Below are 17,752 nucleotides of genomic sequence, written 5' to 3' on the forward strand. Positions count from 1 at the left end.
CACATTAAAGACTGGCAGTGCCTCACATCAGGACTGCCAATAAATAACTCTGTTGAATCAGTCAGACCTCTGTAGCCTGGAGCCATTACTGAAAGCTTTTCCTCTTCCTAAATCACCTTTTAGACACATATGAGTTTAAACCCCCGGCCACAATCCATTTTCCAATGCTTGGAAGCCACATGTGCAAAAGAATATACAGAAAACATTTGTAAAGGACCTGTATGATGTATTAGACATGTCTAATTATAATAACGTTATAATAACGTTATAATATAAATACGTTAAGTAAGTACAGTCCCTGTACAGACACCAGAAAGTAAATCAAATATTGTCAAGACAGTAAGAAATCTGACTTTGAATCAGATCATTTATGCAATCAAGTACAAAATATGGAACAGTGCTCTCTTTGTCAAGGGTCAGAAGAAAAACCTAAAAACTATTACATCATACCTTAAGAAAATTAGCCCCCATGGTTATATGTATTATAGGAACCATTAATAATAATAATAATATTAATAATAATAATAATAATAATAAAGAAATAAAGAAATAAATACATAAATATAAAGCACAGCAATTTCTTTGGCTTTCAGCTTATTTCAAAGATTGTCAAGGATCCAACTTTGAATCAAATCATCTGTGCAATCAAGTTCAAAATGTGGGACAGTGGTCTCTTTGTCAAGGGTCAGAACAAAAACCTAAAAACCATTACATCAAGCCCTAGGGAAATTTGCCCCCATGGTTATATGTACTCTAGGAACCGTAAAAAAAAAAAATAATAATAATAAAAAAAAAAATAATAACAGCAACAAAACAACAAGAACAACAACAATAATAATAATAATAATAGTAATAATAATAATTAAATAAATAAATTAATTAATTAATTAAATACTTAATTTCTGTGTAAGACACAGCATTTTTTTTGGCCTTTAAATCAAATCAAGTACAAACTATGGAACAGTGGAAACAGTAAAAACTGTTACATCAAGCCTTAAGGAAATTTTCCCCCATGGTTATATGTATTATAGAGACCACAAATACTACTACTACTACTACTACTACTACTACTAATAATAATAATAATAATAATAATAATAATAATAATAATAATCTTTTGGCCTTCAGCTTATTTCACCTCATTTAGACACTTTTACTGGTTGATATCCATCAATAAACTTGTATTACAGCTACCCCAAACACAGCTCCAATCAACTTCACAGCTTCTGGAATTTCTTTCATCTTTGAGAGGTTGAGTTTTCTGTTTTCCTTATAATAATAATAATAATAATAGTAATAATAATAACAACAACAACAACAACAACCAAACAACAACAACAACAACCAACCAACAACAACAACAACAACAACAATAATAATAATAATAATAGCAATAATAATAGTAATAATAATAATAATAAAATAGTAATAGTAATAATAATAATAATAATAATAATAATAATAATATTTTTGTCAAACTGACTCTATGGGCACAGAGAATTTACCAGCTCATAGACATTCTTACTAACAAGTAATTAGGAAGCCATGCGACAAAGTCAAATGACAGATTTTTCTAAATTGTTCACTACGTTGACTTAAACTTTTTGACTGGGAATTTTTTTGAATGCAGGTGTTTACTTGGCTTATTCTTCTGTTTGGTGGATTATTTAAATAATTAGAACGCCCTCAATCAGACTTGTCTATTGTCTTACTCATGGACATATTCTATTCCAATTGAGCTATTAGTCTGATTGTTAAGGGATTATCAGACTACATGTAGTTATTGACTAGTACAGGGTGGCACAGTGGGTAGCACTGTCGCCTCACAGCATGAAGGTCCCTGGTTTGTGTCCTTTCTGTGTGGATGCCAGTGGCGTAACTAGGAGCTCATGGACCCTAGTGCAAAAAAAAATTTGAGCCTCCTCAACAAATTTCATATATATATATATATATACGTATATATATATATATATATGCTGATAGCTGATCAGAATAAATCAAAGGTACTCACTTAGAAGTTCATGCTGCCTTGCGCTAAGCAAAATCACCTACGATAGACTTCAAGTCTAAATTCCTGGCTCTGGTATTTTTAATGCACAGTTTTAGTTATTTTAATTTTACTTAACGAAAATATTGTAATATGATAATAATGACCTGGCGAGTGCAGCCAGTGGGGGGCAGTGAGGTGAGTGGTTGAGTTCATGTCGTGAGTTCAAAACATGATGATAAAATACTAATAAATAAATAAATAAATAAATTCAGACTGAGGTGTACACATGGACATATTCTTTTCTGATTGAGCTATTAGTCTGATTAATAATGGTTTATTAATAGTCCATTTCTTTATTTATTAATTAATTTATTTATTTAATTAGGTTGCTGGTTGGAGTTGAAGATTTATTATAGGCCTTTTTTTTATAATATAGATGTTTTATAATTTATTTCTATTATATATTTATTAAATTTTAGATTTATTTTGTTTTTTATTTTACCTTTTATGACAGGGACGGAAGCTATCTGTAGGGCTCTTCATGTGCTGAACACCTCACGACCACACTCAGAGATGAGTAATTGTATCACATAAACTCCCAGGAAAGGTGTAAGACAGAATACTAGTGTTAGGATTTCTGTCTCAGGAACAATAGAAGGAACGAGCTCCTGAACGCCGAGTCCCATAGGTATTCTGTTAGTTGTTTGCACTGATGCTACATGACTTTTTATCTCCACTTCAGGAATAGAGCTGAGCCGAGTGTGTCGGCTTTCAGTGCTTGTTTTCTTTTTTTATTCCGGGCTGTTTCTTTGTCCGGCTTTGTTCTGCTCAACATGGCCTTTTGTTTCGGACATCACAGAGAAGAGCGGAGATCAAAGGTGTTCGGTGTCAGGAAGCTGAATAGCAAAACAGGGAAGCCAACAAATACGATTCAGACAAACAGGTGTTGAGAACTTGAGCAGACAAAAAGATGAAACGTTGTGTGATGCGCTCAGCCTAATGAGCAGCAGAACACAGCATCACTGCTCATCCTTAGTACTTTAATGACTTACTTTTAAAACCTGAGAGTCATGCTGCATTCTTCAGACCTGTCCTAATGTTGAAATCTTTTATTTAAAACATAAAATACTTTCATCTTTTAGCTATTATTATTATTATTATTATTATTATTATTATTATTTGGGTGGTGGATCATTCTCAGCACTGCAGTGACACTGACATGGTGGTGGTGTGTTAGTGTGTGTTGTGCCGGTATGAGTGGATCAGACACAGCAGCGCTGCTGGAGTTTTTAAACACCTCACTGTCACTGCTGGACTGAGAATAGTCCACCAACCAAAAATATAACCAGCTACAGCGCCCTGTGGGCAGCGTCCTGTGACCACTGATGAAGGTCTAGAAGACCAACTCAAACAGCAGCAATAGATGAGCGATCGTCTCTGACTTTACATCTACAAGGTGGACCAACTAGGTAGGAGTGTCTAATAGAGTGGACAGTGAGTGGACATGGTATTTAAAAACTCCAGCAGCGCTGCTGTGTCTGATCCACTCATACCAGCACAACACACACTAACACACCAGCACCATGTCATTGTCACTGCAGGGCTGAGAATGATCCACCACCTAAATAATATCTGCTCTGTGGTGGTCCTGTGGGGGTCCTGACCATTGAAGAACAGGGTGAAAGCAAGTTAAAAAAGTATGTAGAGAAACAGATGAACTACAGTCAGTAATTGTAGAACTACAAAGTGCTTCTATATGGTAAGTGGAGCTGATAAAATGGTATACAGTGTATCACAAAAGTGAGTACACCCCTCACATTTCTGCAAATATTTCATTATATCTTTTCATGGGACAACACTATAGACATGAAACTTGGATATAAGTTAGAGTAGTCAGTGTACAGCTTGTATAGCAGTGTAGATTTACTGTGTTCTGAAAATAACTCAACACACAGCCTTTAATGTCTAAATAGCTGGCAACATAAGTGAGTACACCCCACAGTGAACATGTCCAAATTGTGCCCAAATGTGTCGTTGTCCCTCCCTGGTGTCATGTGTCAAGGTCCCAGGTGTAAATGGGGAGCAGGGCTGTTAAATTTGGTGTTTTGGGTACAATTCTCTCATACTGGCCACTGGATATTCAACATGGCACCTCATGGCAAAGCACTCTCCGAGGATGTGAGAAATAGAATTGTTGCTCTCCACAAAGATGGCCTGGGCTATAAGAAGATTGCTAACACCCTGAAACTGAGCTACAGCATGGTGGCCAAGGTCATACAGCGGTTTTCCAGGACAGGTTCCACTCGGAACAGGCTTCGCCAGGGTCGACCAAAGAAGTTGAGTCCACGTGTTCGGCGTCATATCCAGAGGTTGGCTTTAAAAAATAGACACATGAGTGCTGCCAGCATTGCTGCAGAGGTTGAAGACGTGGGAGGTCAGCCTGTCAGTGCTCAGACCATACGCCGCACACTGCATCAACTCGGTCTGCATGGTCGTCATCCCAGAAGGAAGCTGACGCAAAAGAAAGCCCGCAAACAGTTTGCTGAAGACAAGCAGTCCAAGAACATGGATTACTGGAAGGCCCGTGGTCTGACGAGACCAAGATAAACTTGTTTGGCTCAGATGGTGTCCAGCATGTGTGGCGGCGCCCTGGTGAGAAGTACCAAGACAACTGTATCTTGCCTACAGTCAAGCATGGTGGTGGTAGCATCATGGTCTTGGGCTGCATGAGTGTTGCTGGCACTGGGGAGCTGCAGTTCATTGAGGGAAACATGAATTCCAACATGTACTGTGACATTCTGAAACAGAGCACGATCCCCTCCCTTCGAAAACTGGGCCTCATGGCAGTTTTCCAACAGGATAACGACCCCAAACACAACCTCCAAGATGACAACTGCCTTGCTGAGGAAGCTGAAGGTAAAGGTGATGGACTAAACCCAATTGAGCACCTGTGGCGCATCCTCAAGTGGAAGGTGGAGGAGTTCAAGGTGTCTAACATCCACCAGCTCCGTGATGTCATCATGGAGGAGTGGAAGAGGATTCCAGTAGCAACCTGTGCAGCTCTGGTAAATTCCATGCCCAGGAGGGTTAAGGCAGTGCTGGATAATAATGGTGGTCACACAAAATATTGACACTTTGGGCACAATTTGGACATGTTCACTGTGGGGTGTACTCACTTATGTTGCCAGCTATTTAGACATTAATGGCTGTGTGTTGAGTTATTTTCAGAAGACAGTAAATCTACACTGCTATACAAGCTGTACACTGACTACTCTAAGTCATATCCAAGTTTTATTTCTATAGTGTTGTCCCATGAAAAGATATAATAAAATATTTGCAGAAATGTGAGGGGTGTACTCACTCTTGTGATACACTGTATATATATACATATACATACATATCTCAATTTTAGTCAATGCCAATTCCCTCTTGCTCTTGCAGCCTTTACCTTTTTTATACCTTGTTTTGAAGTGTGTTTGTATTAATTAATGCCTATTTAGTAAAAAAAAAAAAAAAAAAAAAAAAAAAAATCTAAGGTTAGGCATCAATGTTGGATGAGAAGGTCTAGCTTACAATCTGTTTCCCAATTAATCCCAAGTGTAGCATGAGGTTGAGATCAGTTTTCTGTGCAGGTCACTGAAGTTCACACCAAACTGGTCAAACCAGGGGGCACAGTCAGGCTCAAACAGGGTCCTTTCCAAACTGTTGCCACAAGGTTTTACATATTGGCTCTTAAACTTTTCAGAATGCACTCTATGCCATGTTGAATTTGCCCTAGCCGTAAGCTTTCATATCTGCCTTAGGAGGACAAAAAAATGCAGTAATTACTGGTTTTCTTATCTAATCACCAAAGTTCATTTTCAAACTGAGTGCACAAACTTAGGAAACAGTCCCGTCTGTGCAACCAACTGTTTCTGACATTTTTGTCTCATTTTTGTATTCATTAAGGAATGCTGTTCAATAGGATGTGATAATTGTTTTCAGAAAATGTTGAACGTACTTTGTTGTTTTTAACTTAAACAAATTGAGCAACATCATCGCTCTGGTAAAAATACCAAAAATGCTCATATGCATGTCAGTGTTAATTGTGTAAATGTTTGCAAAGGTTAGAGAAGACACAATTATCAATTTTACATTCAGACTTTAAAAAGCGAGGGCCGGCACGGTGGCTCAGTGGGTAGCACTGTCGCCTCACAACAAGAAGGTCCTGGGTTTGATCCCCAGGTGGGGCGGTCCGGGTCTTTTATGTATTATGTTTGCATGTTCCCCCCATGTCTGCGTGGGTTTCCTCCGGGAGCTCCGGTTTCCTTCCACAATCCAAAGACATGCATTCAGGTTAATTGGAGATACAAAATTGTTCATAACTGTGTTTAACATTAAACTTGTGAACTGATGAATCTGTGTAACTGTTTCTGTTATGAATGTAACAAACAGTGTGTAAAACAGAGTCGAGGAAAGAGTGTGCGGATCAGGGTGTGTCTCTCCGTACACAGTGCTGATCTGCAAATGTACTTGTCAAGTGTAGGTGACAAGATGCATATGGCTGCTGCCCATGTGTCCGAGTGGGTGTGGGTTAGCTTCGTTCTCCTCAATCAGAGCCGGAATTGGCATTAGTGGAGAGGAACCATGATGCAGTCGGGCAGTTGGACGCGCTAAAGTCGGGAGAAAATGCATAAAAAATAAATAAAATAAAATTATATACATATATTAGAGTTATTGGGAGTTAAGGACCTTGCTTAGGGTCTCAACATCTTGGCATGAGGGGATGGGGGCTTAAACTGGCAACCTTTTAATTACTTGTTCAGTACCTTAAGCGTCTAGCTATCACTGCCTCTATATTCCGCTATGTGTTTGTGTGTTCCATTTAAACCCCTACGCACACTCACCAGCAACTACCACAAATAAATGTTATTCTTGAACCCTTACCAGTAGTAAAATTAATCCTAAACCACTGCACTAATTAGTATTTATTTATTTTATTAATTCCATGTTATTATCACACATGCAACACACAGTAATCAACAGCAGAAAATCGTTTGGGATTGGGTTTACTCCGCTCACCTTCAGTAATAAAACAAATAATAGTAGTGGAAATGATGTAACTTAGATTGATACTTAGATTGATTGAATGAATAAGTTGGTGGAAATAAATGACATACTTAGATTAGTAGATCAGACATGTTTTTCAAAATGATTGCCAATAAACAGCAGGCCTGTTATGGTAATCCTATAATCACCTGATAGCTGTTATGTTGGCTGACTACAGTCTTTCACATTGGCTGCAATTATTTTCACCAGTCACAGAATTTACAGTCATTGTATTGACAAACAGAATTGGCTGTGTCACAAATGGAGTAGCTGCACACATGCCACTTTAATGTGATTAATGCACTTAAACAAACAGCCCATTTGTATTCATCCCATTCATTATAGTAACGGGGGGTAGAGGTGGTTGTTAATGGTACAAAAATTTAAGCGTATCTGCACAAGTTTTACCAAATTGTGTGTGTCTAATGAGATAATGCACATTGAAATAGCTAATTTAACGAATAATTTAAGAAACTACTTCTGCTTTAGTAAGTGCATGCCAACATGTGAAAGTAAGATCAATCTTTTCCTGAAACTGAACATAAAAAAAACATTATGTGTTGGTTTTAAACCACATAAAAAAAGGAAAGCACAATACTGTAGAGAAGGTCATTTAAACCTCCCAATCAAAAATTGGTTACATTTTAAAAATAAATTATTTACACTTGATGAAACCACCCCACTCTGCAGTTCATACCTATAAGATGCCATTTAAATCCATCAATAAAAGCTTAATAAAAAATAATAAATGAATAAATATTGTATAACAATAATTATGATAATAATAATAAATAAGAAAAAACTGCTAGAAGGTAGATTTTATTAATATTAAGATGCTATTATACTTAACATGATAATAAAAGACTTCAAATGTCTATTTTGTAAAGGTATAAATACAAAAATATTTTTAAAAATAATAATAATAAATAAATAAATAAATAAATAGATAAATAAATAATAAGAAAAAACTGCCCTAGGTAGATTTTAATATTATTGTTATTATACTTAATATAATAATAAAAGGCTTCAAATGTTTATTTTGTAAAGTAATAAATTAATAAATAAATAATTTTAAATATTAATAATAGTAATAATAATACAATAATAAATAAATAATTATGAAAAAACTGCCCTAGATAGATTTTATTTATATTAGGATTTTACTATAGTTAATATAATAAGTATAAGATTATTTAAGTATAATATTAATAAGTATAATATTAAATATAATAACAAAAGGCTTCAAATGTCTGTTCTTCAATGGTCAGGACTCTCCCAGGACCACTACAGAGGAGGTATTATTTAGGTGGTGGATCATTCTCGGCACTGCATTGACAACGACATGGTGGTGGTGTTTTAGTGTGTGTTGTGCTGGTATTAGTGGATCAGACACAGCAACGCTGCTGGAGTTTTTAAATACCGTGTCCACTCACTGTCCACTCTGTTAGACACTTCTACCTAGTTGGTCCACCTTGTAGATGTAAAGTCAGAGACGATCGCTCATCTATTGCTGCTGTTTGAGTTGGTCATCTTCTAGACCTTCATCAGTGGTCACAGGATGCTGCCCATGGGGCGCTGTTGGCTTGATATATTTGGTTGGTGGACTATTCTCAGTCCAGCAGTGACCGTGAGGTGTTTAAAAACTCCATCAGCGCTGCTGTGTCTTATCCACTCATATCAGCACAACACACACTAGCACATCACCACCATGTCAGTGTCACTGCAGTGCTGAGAATGATCCACCACCCAAATAATACCTGCTCTGTGGTGGTCCTGTGGGTGTCCTGACCATTGAAGAACAGCATGGAAGGGGGCTAACAAAGCATGCAGAGAAACAGATGGACTATTTTGTAAAGGTATAAATAAATAAATATTTTTAAAAAGTAATAATAATAAAAAAATAAAAAAATAAATAGATAAATAAATAATAAGAAAAAACTGCCCTAGGTAGATTTTAATATTAATGTATTATACTTAATATAATAATAAAATAAAATAAAATAAAAATGTTTATTTTGTAAAGTAATAAATTAATAAATAAATAGTTTTAAATATTAATAATAATAATAATAATAATAATAAAATAATAAATAAATAAATAGATAGATAGATAGATAGATAGATAGATAGATAGATAGATAGATAGATAGATAGATAATCATGAAAAAACTGCCCTAGATAGATTTTATTTATATTATGATTTTATTATAGTTAATATTATAGTTAATAAAAGGCTTCAAATGTCTATTTTCTAACAGAATAAATAAATAAATAAATAAATAAATAATAATAGTAATGGCGGCAGAGTGTTCATTACAAAGCATATTTTTGTTAGCCTTTTTGGGCTATTGCAAATACAATCTTCAATTTGTAATGAAGCACTGGAACGAGTAGGTGTGCTTTTCTGATGACTATTATTTAATTATTTTATTATTATTATTATTATTTATTTTATTTTTATTTGTTTTTTTTTGCTGTAACTATCTGTCAGGATTCAAACTGTCTTGCAGCAGTTGGCTGGACTGATAGCATGTAAGCAATTTACTTCCGAACGTATGATAAACGCTACGGCATTTCAAAGGAATAATGAATCGCATGAACAGAATACCATTAGAATTCAGATGTGGTTCTTTCCCAAAAGTCCCTATGGCAGTGTTTTAGATTGGTAATGTCAGTCACTACACAAATTTTGCTATTTAGTTCTGCAAATATTTATTTACAGATTATGCACCTATAAAATATCAGCAAAAAATTCGAAATAAATAAGTAGAGAAACAAAATGCCCAGGGTCAGGTGAGTAAAAAATAATAATAATAATAATAAAGAAACAACCGACACATGCTGAAATGTTCTGTGCAGAGATCATGCTGGTAGTGGCTATAATAATGTGGCTAACTTGTCATACATTGATGCTGATGGTCAGCAACGATACTTAACTAGGCTGTGGCACTCAAACAATGCTCATTTGGTACTAAGCAGTCAAATCCGTGCCAATAAAACAATACCTAAACCATTACACCACCAGCTTCAGCATGTACTACTCATTTTAGTCCATGGATTCATGCTGTTTAGGCCGAATTATGAAGGTTGAAGCAGAAATCTACATTCATCAGTTCAGGCAATGCTTTTCTAATCTTAAACTGATCAATTTTGGTGAGCATGTGCCAACTGTAGCCACAGATTCCTGTTCTTGGCTATCACAAGTCTCGTGCTGTATATATACACTAATCAGCCATAACATTAAAACCACCTCCTTGTTTCTACACACATTGTCTATTTTATCAGCTCCACTTACCATATAGAAGCACTTTGTAGTTCTACAACTACTGACTGTAGTCCATCTGTTTCTCTGCATGCTTTGTTAGCCTGTTCTTCAATGGTCAGGACTCTCCCAGGACCACTACAGAGCAGGTATTATTTAGGTGGTGGATCATTCTCGGCACTGCATTGACAATGACATGGTGGTGGTGTGTTGGTGTGTGTTGTGCTGGTGTGAGTGGATCAGACACAGCAACGCTGCTGGAGTTTTTAAATACTGTGTCCACTCACTGTCCACTCTGTTAGACACTTCTACCTAGTTGGTCCACCTTGTAGATGTAAAGTCAGAGACGATCGCTTATCTATTGTTGCTGTTTGAGTTGGTCATCTTCTGGACCTTCATCAGTGGTCACAGGATGCTGCCCATGGGGCGCTGTTGGCTGGATATATTTGGTTGGTGGACTGTTCTCAGTCCAGCAGTGACCGTGAGGTGTTTAAAAACTCCATCAGCGCTGCTGTGTCTTATCCACTCATACCAGCACAACACACACTAACACACCACCACCATGTCAGTGTCACTGCAGTGCTGAGAATGATCCACCACTCAAATAATACCTGCTCTGGAGTGGTCCTGTGGGGGTCCTGACCATTGAAGAACAGCATGGAAGGGGGTTAACAAAGCATGCAGAGAAACAGATGGACTACAGTTAGTAATTGTAGAACTACAACGTGCTTCTATAGGGTAAGTGGAGCTGATAAAATGGACAATGTGTGTAGAAACATGGAGTTGGTTTTAATGTCATGGCTGATATATATATATATATTTTTTTTTTTTTTTTTTTTGCGCATCCAATTTTTTACTTAATTGCATTATGCTTCCTCTCTACTGGTGCTGACCCCCGCCCCGACTGAGGAGAGCGAACTGACACACGCCCCCTCCGACACGTGCGCAGTAGCCGACTGCATCTTTTCACCTGCACGAAGCGAGTTCATATGCCGACCAGCCTTGTGCACGAAGAGCCACACCCTTATCAACATTATTCCTCTCTATGTGCAGATGCCATCAATCAGCCAGCAGAGGTCGTATTTGCATCAGTTATGAGGTCCCTATCCGGCTCCATTCCCCGGATAAACAACAGCCAAACGTTGTTCATATAGACGCCCAGCCCAATTACTTTACTATTTTATATATTGTTTTGTCTAACCTGTTATTAACAAGCTGTTTCCGCCTACGGAACTGCTTCTCACTGGAGGTTTTCCTGTCTGTTCTTCACACATTCAACTGTGTAGAATCTTAAATTAAATTTTCTTTCTCGACACATGGCAGGCTCTTTGCATAATTACATATAAGAACAGTTTCACAGGTGTTGTTAATTATAAAGTGTTCGGTAAGTTCATGTACTGTATGCCAGCATATGTTTGAAGTTTTGGTTCAGACAGCTATTTGTGGAACTGTGGTTTAAAAGCCTGAGCTGCAGTTATGGAATGATCCGTGTGGCTTTAAATAAAATGGCAAACTGTATAAAACAAATGCATTCTGAGAACAGACAGTGTTTGGATGCAGAAAATGGGGCATTTTGTATCTCTCTTTTTGTTCTGAGATGATATTTCTGTTTCTCCTCTCTTCAAAAGACGGCCTTGGTGCTCTTTTGTCTTTCTTCTTCACCCAGCCTCTGGAAAACTTGCTGATTGAAGACGATGAATAAGGCAGTTGAAACAGGGGATTAGGAATCAAAGCCAGTAGAGAGAGCTTTGATTCTACCATTCTTTCATGAGATTTTTGTGTGTGTGTGTTTTGTCATTTTGTTTTGCTTTACTCATCTCCATGACTTTGTTTCTTATTAAGATTGACATACACTGATCAGCCATAACATTAAAACCACCTCCTTGTTTCTACACACACTGTCCATTTTATCAGCTCCACTTACCATATAGAAGCACTTCGTAGTTCTACAATTACTGACTGTGGTCCATCTGTTTCTCTGCATGCTTTGTTAGCCCCCTTTCATTCTGTTCTTTAATGGTCAGGACTCTCCCAGGACCACCACAGAGCAGGTATTATTTAGGTGGTGGATCATTCTCGGCACTGCAGTGACACTGACATGGTGGTGGTGTGTTAGTGTGTGTTGTGCTGTTGTGGGTGGATCAGACACAGCAGCGCTGCTGGAGTTGTTAAATACCGTGGCCACTCACTGTCCACTCTATTAGACGCTCCTACCTAGTTGGTCCACCTTGTAGATGTAAAGTCAGAGAAGATCGCTCATCTATTGCTGCTGTTTGAGTTGGTCATCTTCTTGACCTTCATCATTGGTCACAGGACGCTGCCCACTGGGTGCTGTTGGCTGGAGATTTTTGGTTGGTTCTCAGTCCAGCTGTGACAGTGAGGTGTTTAAAAACTCCATCAGTGATGCTGTGTCTGATCCACTCATACCAGCACAACACACACTAACACACCACCACCATGTCAGTGTCACTAAAGTGCTGAGAATGATCCACCACCCAAATAATACCTACTCTGTAGTGGTCCTGGGAGAGTCCTGACTATTGAAGAACAGCATGAAAGGGGGCTAATAAAGCATGCCGAGAAACAGATGGACTACAGTCAGTAATTGTAGAACTACAAAGTGCTTCTATAGGGTAAGTGGAGCTGATAAATAGACAGTGAGTGTAGAAACAATGAGGTGGTTTTAATGTTATGGCTGATCAGTGTACTTCTACATTTATATTGTACTCCTTTACCACAGACACGGCCTCATAACACAAGAGATGTACCGGTTTTTCTTCTTGAAGCACAAACTTGTGTTCACTTTCACTCATATAAGTGCTTTTGTTTTTCTTTTGTAGGTCGCTTTGTGTTGGTGAATGGCTCAGCTCTGGGAGGACAGTGGGTTTTGAGTCCATGGCTACTCGCGTCCCGTAGGTCATGTGGGCTGGATCTGACCGTATTTCTTCACCCGAGGCAAAAGGGACGTTACAAGGTTTGGCTTATCGAGAGAGACAAGCCGATGCTGGCTCTGCTCACTACCGAACCTCCTCACATCACTGGGTAAGTTTCCCAGAATCCCAAATTCAATTATGGAAATGTTATGAATTGCTCAAGAGTTCAAGAGAGGCTTTATTGTCATTTCAGCTATATACAAAAACCAGGGTGCAACAGAGAACACAAGTGCAAGACAATAGAATATACACTGATCAGCCATAACATTAAAACCACCTCCTTGTTTCTACACTCACTGTCCATTTTATCAGCTCCGCTGACTATATAGAAGCACTTTGTAGATCTACAATTACTGACTGTAGTCCATCGGTTTCTCTGCATGCTTTGTTAGCCCCCTTTCATGCTGTTCTTCAATGGTCAGGACTCTCCCAGGACCACTGCAGAGCAGGTATTATTTGGGTGGTGGATCATTCTCAGCACTGCAGTGACACTGACATGGTGGTGGTGTGTTACCATACCACCACCATGTAAGTGCCACTGCAGTGCTGAGAATGATCCACCACCCAAATAATACCTGCTCTGTGATGGTCCTGTGGGGGTACTGACCATTGAGGAACAGGGTAAAAGCAGGCTGAAAAAGTATGTACAGAAACAGATGGACTACAGTCAGTAATTGCAGAACTACACAGTGCTTCTATATGGTAAGTGGAGCTGATAAAATGGACAGTGAGTGTAGAAACAAGGAGGTAGTTTTAATGTTATGGCTGATCGATGTATAGCATATATCAATGGGAGATGGCTACCATAGGTCTAGTTTTGACTATGTATCATTTTGGTTTAGCACAGCTCTGATATGGTAGTTCCTTTGGCTTGAGAAATGTTTAAGTAAAAATGACCTTTATTTTCTTCCTAGAGAAATGTTTTTTTCTATCTCTGTTGTTGTATTTTATTGCGGAAAAAGCTGGATAGGGTTATGGTGGGTCCACTGCTATGTGGAAATGACTTGCATATGTTTCTGTGGATATATATGACTATGACTTGCATACGTTTGACTTGCATACGTTTCTATACTTACCTTCAGATCCCTTAAATATATATATATACAGTGGTGTTCAAAAAAATAGCAGTGATTTTAAAAAAGTGAAGAAAGCGCAAAATCATTATAATAACTTTTATTTCCAGAAATGCAAATGCACTGAAAATACTACACTTTTAATTCTAAATCAAAACATTAACAAAGTTTAGCCAGTTTGTATTAATCCTTCTAGTTAACAGAAAGTTAAGAAAAATGAATATTAGGCTGTTCAAAAAAAATAACAGTGCAGCATTTTTCTTTAAAAACTCAAAAAATGTATAAACTGAAAAAATGTTTAAGGTTTCACTTTACTTTAAATTACTGAACTAATATTTAGTGACATAACAATTGTTTCCGAGATCTGTGTTGCATGGAGTCGACCAGTATTCCAGTCCAGGATGATTAGACTACATTCCACAGTTCTTCTGCATTTTGGGGTTTTGCCTCAAAAAACGCGTTTCAGATATCAGAACACAAGTTCTCTATGAGATTGAGGTCAGGGGATTGGGCTGGCCACTCTATTACCTCAATCTTGTTTACATGATCTGCTCAAGTATTCTGATATATTTAAACTGATCCATGATCCCTCGTATGTGATAAATAGGCGTAACACCATGGTATGAAAAACATCCCCATATCATCATTTTGTACCACCATGCTTTACTGTCTTCACAGTGAACTTTGGCTTGAATTCAGTGCTCGGGGGTCGTCTGACATACTGTCTACAGCCACTAGACCCAAAAAGAAAAATTTTGCTTTCATCAGTCCACAAAATGTTGAGCCATTTCTCTTTGGACCAGTCAATGTGTTCCTTGGCAAATTTTAACCCATTCAGGTCATGTCTTTTTCTTAACTAGGTAACTTTGCAAGGAGTTCTTGCTGGTAAATTGGCTTCTCTTAAGCATCTTCTGTAACTTCAGATGTTCCTTGATCTTTCTGGAGGTGATAATTGGCTGAGTATTTGCCATTTTGGCTATTCTTCGATCCTTTCGAACAGTAGTTCCACACTTCCTTCTGTGTCTTTCAGGTTTTGATTGTCACTTCAAGACATTTGAGATCATTTTAGCTGAGCAGCCTATCATTTGCTGCACTTCTCTGTATGTTTTTCCCTCTACAGTCAACTTTTTAATCAAAGTACGCTGTTCATCAGAACAATGTCTGGAACAACCCATTTTATTCAGTATTTCAGAAGGAAACGTGCTATGACCAACCTGTGCAACATTTGCCACCCTCCTACCTTAAATAAGGGTCAAAATTGACACTCGTTCTTCTGCAGAATGAATGACTTCACCAACTGAAATCCTCACTGTTATTATTTTGAACAACCACCTTTCAATCAATGCTTCGATTACTCAGAATGAGCGGCATGCACATCCTAATTGTCGGGTTTGTTTTGTTTTCATTACTCTACTACACTTTCAAGTAAATTTTTTGCTATGTAGAAATATCACTTCTACTAAAAACAGTGATTTATAAAGTTAATGATGTTGGACTGCTTTTTTTGAACACCACTGTATGTATATATACTGTATATATGAAGTGAATAACACTGATTATCTCTTCATCACAACACCTGTTAGTGGGTGGGATTTTATCCTCAAAGTTGATGTGTTAGAAGCAAGAAAAATGGATTTGAGTGAGTTTGACAAGGTCCAAATTGTGATGGCTAGATGACTGGGTCAGAGCATCTCCAAAACTGCAGCTCTTGTGGTGTGTTTCCGGTCTGCAATGGTCAGTATCTATCAAAAGTGGTCCAAGGAAGGAACAGTGGTAAACCGGCGACAGGGTCATGGGCGGCCAAAGCTCATTGATGCACGTGGGGAGCGAAGGCTGGCCTGTGTGGTCTGATCCAACAGAGGAGCTACTGTAGCTTAAATAGATAAAGAAGTTAATGCTGGTTCTGATAGAAAGGTGTCAGAATACACAGTGCATCACAGTTGCAGGGCTGTTTTTGCAGCAAAAGGGGGACCAACACAATATTAGGAATATTTTTTACCCATTAATCTACCCTTGTGTTGTACCCTATAATAATCACTTATTCACACAAGTATTTAGACCCTTTTAAATAATTTGTAAAAGCCCCCTTGGTATCTTTTTGAATAGACCCTTTACTACCTTTGCAAACCTGGATTTGGGCAGTTTTTCCCAATCTGTGAACTGTTTATCTTCTCCACATATGTTCAGTGACATTCAGAGATTTACCCTGAAGCCACTTCAGTGTTGTTTTGTTTTGACTGAATGCTTTGTCATTGTCATATTAAAGGTGAACTGTCACCCCAGTCTGGGTTTGAGTGCAGGCTTTTTTCAAGCAGGCTTTTTTCCACCCAAGAATGTTACTGTATTTGACTGCATTCATTCATTCTTACCTGTCCCTGTTGCTGAAAATAACCCCCACGGCATGATTCTGCTTACCCATGTTTCACTTCAGGAATTGTATTAGCCAGGTGATGTGAAGTGACTGTTTTTGAGCTAGACATCATTCTTGCTGCTCTGCCTAGAGTTTTATATTTGTCTCATCAAACCAGATTGTTTTTGGTTCATCAAACTAAGTTGGAGTTGCAAAGGTTCAAAGTTGTGCCAAGATTCTTCTATTTGTAAGTAAAGGCAATTGAGGTCCTGGAAACACTCCAAGCCTTGGACATTGTTTTACATCCTTTCCATGCCTTGTACAATGCCTTGTAAAAATGTAATTGAAGAGATGCACAGATTTTTGTCAATGTAAACAATGGCCTTTAATAATTGTTATTTTTATTATTATTCTTATTATTATTGGTAGTGGTATTGCTATTTTTATTATTATTTTTATTATTATTATTATTATTAGTAGTAGTAGTAGTAGTAGTATTGTTTTTATTATTAGTATTATTATCATTAGTAGTAGTAGTAGTGTTATTATTAGTATTATTATTAGTAGTAGTAGTATTGTTATTTTTATTATTATTAATTATATTATTAATTTTAATTATTATTATTATTATTTTTATTATTATTATTATAACATTTAATTTATAGGTGCCTTTCATGACACCCAAAGACACTGTACAATAGGTCTGCACTTAACGATTATTATTTATTTATTTTTATCAATTAATCTAACAATTATTTTTTGATTATTCAATTAGACTAAACTCATTAATTGCATATTTTAAAGGGGTTTTTGTGTGCGCTCAAATAATAATAACAATTCATCTTAATGTTTCAATATTTTTTCTAATGTTCTTTTAACACAATATGCACTTCATATAAAACAGCCAAATAACAATCTTACATAACGCACGCTGCTACATAACAATACAGCAACGGTGCAGAAATTACTTTGTTAATTGCTAATTTTATTTTACTAACATGGAGCGATAAAGACAGAAAATCAACTTTATAGCGACTACTACTAACATAAGCATCT

At 37.2% G+C, this 17,752-nt stretch overlaps 1 protein-coding gene across 1 annotated transcript in view; it reads left to right on the forward strand.

The window, feature by feature from the left end:
* alk (ALK receptor tyrosine kinase) overlaps window positions 1-17,752 on the forward strand; it is a 711,395-nt gene that overhangs the window by 412,321 nt on the left and 281,322 nt on the right. The window contains exon 5 of the mRNA XM_063006743.1: window positions 13,181-13,382. Coding sequence (XP_062862813.1) covers window positions 13,181-13,382 — 202 coding nt within the window. The remainder of the gene's footprint in view (window positions 1-13,180; window positions 13,383-17,752) is intronic.

The sequence above is a fragment of the Trichomycterus rosablanca genome, chromosome 13 (assembly GCF_030014385.1).
Source record: "Trichomycterus rosablanca isolate fTriRos1 chromosome 13, fTriRos1.hap1, whole genome shotgun sequence".
Classification (NCBI taxonomy): domain Eukaryota; kingdom Metazoa; phylum Chordata; class Actinopteri; order Siluriformes; family Trichomycteridae; genus Trichomycterus; species Trichomycterus rosablanca.